At 41.8% G+C, this 5709-nt stretch overlaps 1 protein-coding gene across 1 annotated transcript; it reads right to left on the minus strand.

Annotated features, from left to right (window-relative positions):
• Positions 1-4241: 4241 nt before the first annotated feature.
• Positions 4242-5709, minus strand: LOC117876035 (olfactory receptor 4S2-like). Its single transcript, XM_034767749.1, has one exon. The coding sequence runs from the start codon at positions 5582-5584 to the stop codon at positions 4646-4648; it is 939 nt and encodes a 312-aa protein (XP_034623640.1). The 5' UTR covers positions 5585-5709; the 3' UTR covers positions 4242-4645.

Consider the following 5709-nt stretch of genomic DNA (forward strand, 5'->3'; position numbering starts at 1 on the left):
AAAGAAGGCTTTTAATTAAAGAAAGAAAGAGGTAAAAAATCATCTCTGTAAAATCAGGATGGAAAATAACTTTACAGGGTAATCAGATTCAAAGAGCCCAGAGGAACCCCCTCTAGCCTTAGGTTCAAAGTTACAGCAAACAGAGGTAAACCCTCTAGCAAAAGGAACATTTACAATTTGAGAAAACAAAGATAAACTAACACGTCTTGCCTGGCTGTTACTTACAAGTTTGAAATATGAGAGACTTGTTCAGAAAGATTTGGAGAGCCTGGATTCATGTCTGGTCCCTCTTAGTCCCAAGAGCGAACAACCCCCAAAACAAAAAGCACAAACAAATGCCTTCCCTCCTCAAGACTTGAAAGTATCTTGTCCCCTTATTGGTCCTTTGGGTCAGGTGTCAGCCAGGTTACCTGAGCTTCTTAAACCTTTACAGGTAAAAGGATTTTGGTGTCTCTGGCCAGGAGGGATTTTATAGTATTGTATGCAGGAGGGTTGTTACCCTTCCCTTTATAGTTGTGACACAGGCCAGTAAGCCTAACTTCATTACCGCACAAATTGGTTGAAACTATAGTAAAGAACAGAATTGTCAGACACACAGATAAACACAATATATTGGGGAAGAGTCAACGTAGCTTTTGTTAAGGGAAATCATGCCTCAGCAATCTATTAGAATTCTTTGAAGTAGTCAACAGGCAGGTGGATAAGGATGATCCAGTTGTTATAGTGTACTTGAACTTTTAGAAAGCCTTTGACAAGATCCCACACCAAAGGCTCGAAAGCAAAGTAAGCAATCACGGGATAAGAGGGATGGTCTTCTCCTAGATCAGAACTGGTTAAAAGATAAAAAAACAATTAAATTTAGGAATAAATGGTTACTTTTCACAATGGAGAGAGGTAAATAGCAGAGTCCCCCAAGGATCTGTACTGGGATCAGTGCTGTTCAACAGATTCATAAATGATCTGAAAAAAGGGGTAGGTGGCAAGTGAGGTGGCAAAATTTGCAGATGATAGAAAAATTCTCAAGATAATTAAGTCCAAAGCTGACTCTGAAGAGTTACAAAGAGACCTCACAAAACTGGGTAACTGGGCAACAAAATGGCAGATGAAATTCAATGTTGATAAGTGCAAAGCAGTGCACATTGGAAAACAACCCCAACTATACATACAAAATAATGGGGTCTAGATTAGCTGTTGCCACCCAAGAAAGAGATCTTGGAGTCATTGTGGATAGTTGTTTGAAAACATCCACTCAATGTGCAGTGGCAGTCAAAAAAAAGATAATGTTGGGAATCATTAGGAAAGACAGAAAATAATATATTGCCTCTATATAAATCCATGGTACACCCACATCTCTAAAACTGCGTGCAGATGTGGTCACCCCATCTCAAAAAAGAATATCGGAATTGGGAAAGGTTCAGAAAGGGGCAAGAAAAATTATTAGAGGTATGGAACAGCTTCCATATGAGGAGAGATTAATAAGACTGGAACTTTTCAGTTTGGAAAAGAGACGACTGGCGGGGGAGGGGGAGAATATGATATAGGTCTATGAATCATGACTGGTGTGGAGAAAGTAAATTTATTAAGTGTTATTTACTGCTCATAACACAAGAACTAGGGGTCAAAGGAAATTAATAGGCAGCAGGTTTAAAATAAAGAAAAGGAAGGATTTCTTCATACAACACATAGTGAACCTCTGGAACTGTTTGCCTAAGGATGTTGTGAAGGCCAAGACTATAACAGGGTTAAAAAAACAACTAGATACATTTATGGAGAATAGGTACATCAATAACTATTAGCCAGGATAGGCAGGGATGGTTTCCCTACCCTCTGTTTGCCAGAAGCTGGGAATGGGCCACAGAGGATGGATCACTTGATTACCTGTTCTGTTCATTCCCTCTGAAGTACCTGGCATTGGCCACTATTGGAAGACAGAATACTGGGCTAGATGGACCATTGGTCTGATCCACTATGGCCGTTCTTACTGGTAAAGTTTCAAACTTTTTTTCCAAAATTGCTCCCGTGCTCCATTTTTCTCAATAGGACTGAAACCACAAGTTGCCCTCAGTTAAGATGGCCAGGACTGCTCCACAGCCTTTGCAGATGGCCATGAGGTTGTCCCTAGTAAAATGGCCTCTGCCTCCCTTTCATTCCAAGGGGACAGAAGCCAGCCTACTCTCAAGAAAGATGGCTGCTTCCCTTTTGTGCTAAAAATCTCCATTAATATCTGGTTAGTTTCATTCTCTTTTAAAATTATCATGGCTTTACAACAACAGGATACAATATAAAATGGTATATTATCAGGCAAGGACAGAAGAATCCCATGCATTGCTACAGGCTGGGGACTGACTGGCTAAGCAGAAAAGGACCTGGGGATTACAGTGGACAAGAAGCTAGATATGACTCAACAGAGTGCCCTTATTCCAAGAAGGCTAACAGCATACCTGGCTGCATTAGCAGAAGCATTGCCAGCAGATCAAGGTCAGACCACATGGGGAGTATTGCGTCCAGTTCTGGGCCCCCCACTACAGAAAGGATGTGGACAAATTGGAAAGAGTCCAGCAGAGGGCAATGAAAATGATTAGGGGGCTGGGGCACTTGACTTATGAGGAGAGACGAAGGTAACTGGGCTTATTTAGTCTGAAGAAGTGAAGAGTGAGGGAGGATTTGATATCAGCCTTCAACTACCTGAAGGGGGGTTCCAAAGAGGATAGAGCTAGGCTGTTCTCAGTCGTGGCAGATGACACAACAAGGAGCAATGGTCTCAAGTTGCATTGTGGGAGGTCTAGGTTGGATATTAGGAAACACTATTTCACTAGAAGGGTGGTAAAGTAATGGGATGGGTTACCCAGGAAAGTGGTGGAATCTCCATCCTTAGAGGTTTTTAAGGCCCAGCTTGACAAAGCTGGGATGATTTAGTTGGTGTTGGTCCTGCTTTGAGCAGGGGGTTGGACTAGATGACCTCCTGAGGTCTCTTCTAACCATAATCTGTGATTCTATGTTAGCTGTTGGTTTTCCACTGGGTGGAATAAATTAGTGTGTATATATAGAGAAACATTCTATTAAAAAGAAGTTGAGGTGGTGTGATGTTATTGACATAAACTGGGACCGTATAGATCATTGTTGCAACCAAGGTCCTGTAGTGGCACCCAAATCTTGTATAAAGGGGGTCAAATGGGGTGTCTAGGACAAGGTTATGGTTTACTGGTTATGATTATGCTGTCTATATGTGTGTATCAGTTTTGTAGTCGAAGTTATGAATATTGGCTCTATACTGTCTGTATGGCAAACTTATGCTATGCTTCTGGGTGACATCCCAGACAAGCTGAGATTAGCTCTGCCTAGCCTGCTTGATGGCCCATTAAGGACCATCAGCTATACAATGGACCCATTGAGAGAAGGCAGATACGCCTTGTAACTCAGCAAAGTATGCAGGGACTGGCCCATGTGACTCCAGACTCCATTTTGCTGTAATTTTCCACAGTAAGGACAAAGAGGTGTTCTTACACCTGGAAAAGACTATATAAGGCTGATGCCTCATCTCCATCTGGTCTTCAATCCTGCTTCATACCTCTGGAGGAACTTTGCTACAAACTGAAGCTCTGAACAAAGGACTGAGGACCCATCCCCGCTGGGGATGTATTCCAGAGATTTGATTTGAACCTGCAGTTTATTCCATCGCTGCTGCAAGCCTGAACCAAGAACTTTGCCATTACTGTATGTAATTGATTCCATTTAACCAATCCTAACTCTCATCTCTATCTTTTTCCTTTTATGAATAAACCTTTAGATTTTAGATTCTAAAGAATTGGCAGCAGCGTGATTTGTGGGTAAGATCTGATTTGTATATTGACCTGGATCTGGGGCTTGGTCCTTTGGGATCAGGAGAACCTTTTTCTTTTACTGGGGTATTGGTTTTCATAACCATTTGTCCCCATAACGAGTGGCACTGGTGGTAATACTGGGAAACTGGAGTGTCTAAGGAGATTGCTTGTGAGACTTGCGGTTAGCCAGTGGGATGAGACCGAAGTCTTAGTCTGGCTGGTTTGGTTTGCCTTAGAGGTGGAAAAACCCCAGCCTTGGGCTGTAACTGCCCTGTTTTAGCAATTTGTCCTGAGTTGGCACTCTCAGTTGGGTTCCGCCAGAACCGCATTGTCACAGGTGGAGAGGGCAGAATTGTGGCTGACTGGATGGTGTACTTGAACTGTGCTTTTCCTATTTTTATTTTATCATTGTATTCTTTATTCATATAGTGGTAACAGCTACAAGTCCCACCATGGGCCAGAGCCCCAATTTCAAAGGTGCTGTACAGACACAGAACAAAAAGACAGCCACTGCTCCAAAGAGCTTACAATCTAAGTAAAATGTGGTTAATGTTTGAGTCTTTTAAATGTTCACCATCACAGAATGATTCCCAGGGTATCCATTATTTATTAATTAGAAATTTAGTGTCTGAATAATCTTACCAATATGAACATTTAAAATAGAACCATTGCAGTCATTGAAAGAGGTTTGGCAGTATTCTGCATTCATGAAAAAACAAGAGGAATGTTCACTGATGAACTGAAAGCAAGACATAAATATTTTTTTAAAATCTCTCATGAATATTATCATTTTCCTCCTGGTTTGTATAACACAATTCTGCATGTCACCCTATTGATTTCCCATCTGACATCACTTTTCTGCTCCATAATTTTCTCATGGCACTTTTCACCTCCTCATTTCTTAGTGTGTAGATCAGCGGATTCAGCATGGGGGTGATAACGGTGTAGAACACAGCAACCATCTTGTCCTCTGATAAGTGGCTAGAAGGTCGGATGTAGGTGAACGTGCAAGGCCCAAAAAATAAAATCACTACAGCAATATGGGAGCCACAGGTGGAGAGAGCTTTACGACGCCCTTCAGAAGAATGTGTCCTTAAGGAGATTAAAATCACAATGTAGGATATAACCAAGAGAAGGAAACAACCCAAAGCAATCATCCCACTATTAGCAACAACTATGATGCCGACAACATAGGTGTCGGCACAAGCCAGTTGTAGCAAAGGGTGAACATCACAGAAATAATGGTCAATCTCATTGGGCCCACAGAAGGGTAACTGGGTGGTTATAAGAGTCTGTACCATGGAATGCACAAAGCCCCCTACCCATGAGGCCACCACCATCTGGCCACATACACGCCTGGTCATGATGGTTGTGTAGTGGAGGGGTTTGCAGATTGCAATGTAGCGATCGTAGGCCATCACTGTGAGGATGAAGATCTCAGTGCAACCAAAGAAATGGACTCCGAACAGCTGTGCTATGCAGCCAATGAAGGAGATTATTTTTTTCTCAGTGAGGAAGTCTGCAATCATTTTAGGGGCTGTGACAGAAGAGTAGCAGATGTCTACAAAGGATAGGTAACTCAGGAAGAAATACATGGGTGAGTTCAGATGCTGACTGCTAACTATAGTGAGAACAATGAGGAGGTTTCCAAGAACAATGCTTATATAGAAGCATAAAAACAGCACAAAACACATTTTCTGCAGCTTCTGATTCTGGGAGAGGCCCAAGAGGACAAATTCAGTCACACTGCTTATATTCGCCATGTGCTCTGGTTAAGTGATGGCTGAGTGATATGGAGCTAATTTACCTGCCAAAATAAAGGAATTATATCATTAATGTACATATATTGACCAATTATTACATTAATGTCAAGCTTATCTACCCAGAG

This window comes from Trachemys scripta, chromosome 4 (genome assembly GCF_013100865.1).
Source record: "Trachemys scripta elegans isolate TJP31775 chromosome 4, CAS_Tse_1.0, whole genome shotgun sequence".
In the NCBI taxonomy this organism is placed as follows: Eukaryota; Metazoa; Chordata; order Testudines; family Emydidae; genus Trachemys; species Trachemys scripta.

Bases quoted from the DNA above. Each gene is read 5' to 3' on its own strand.
- LOC117876035 (XM_034767749.1), bottom strand. From the start codon at position 5,584: ATGGCGAATATAAGCAGTGTGACTGAATTTGTCCTCTTGGGCCTCTCC.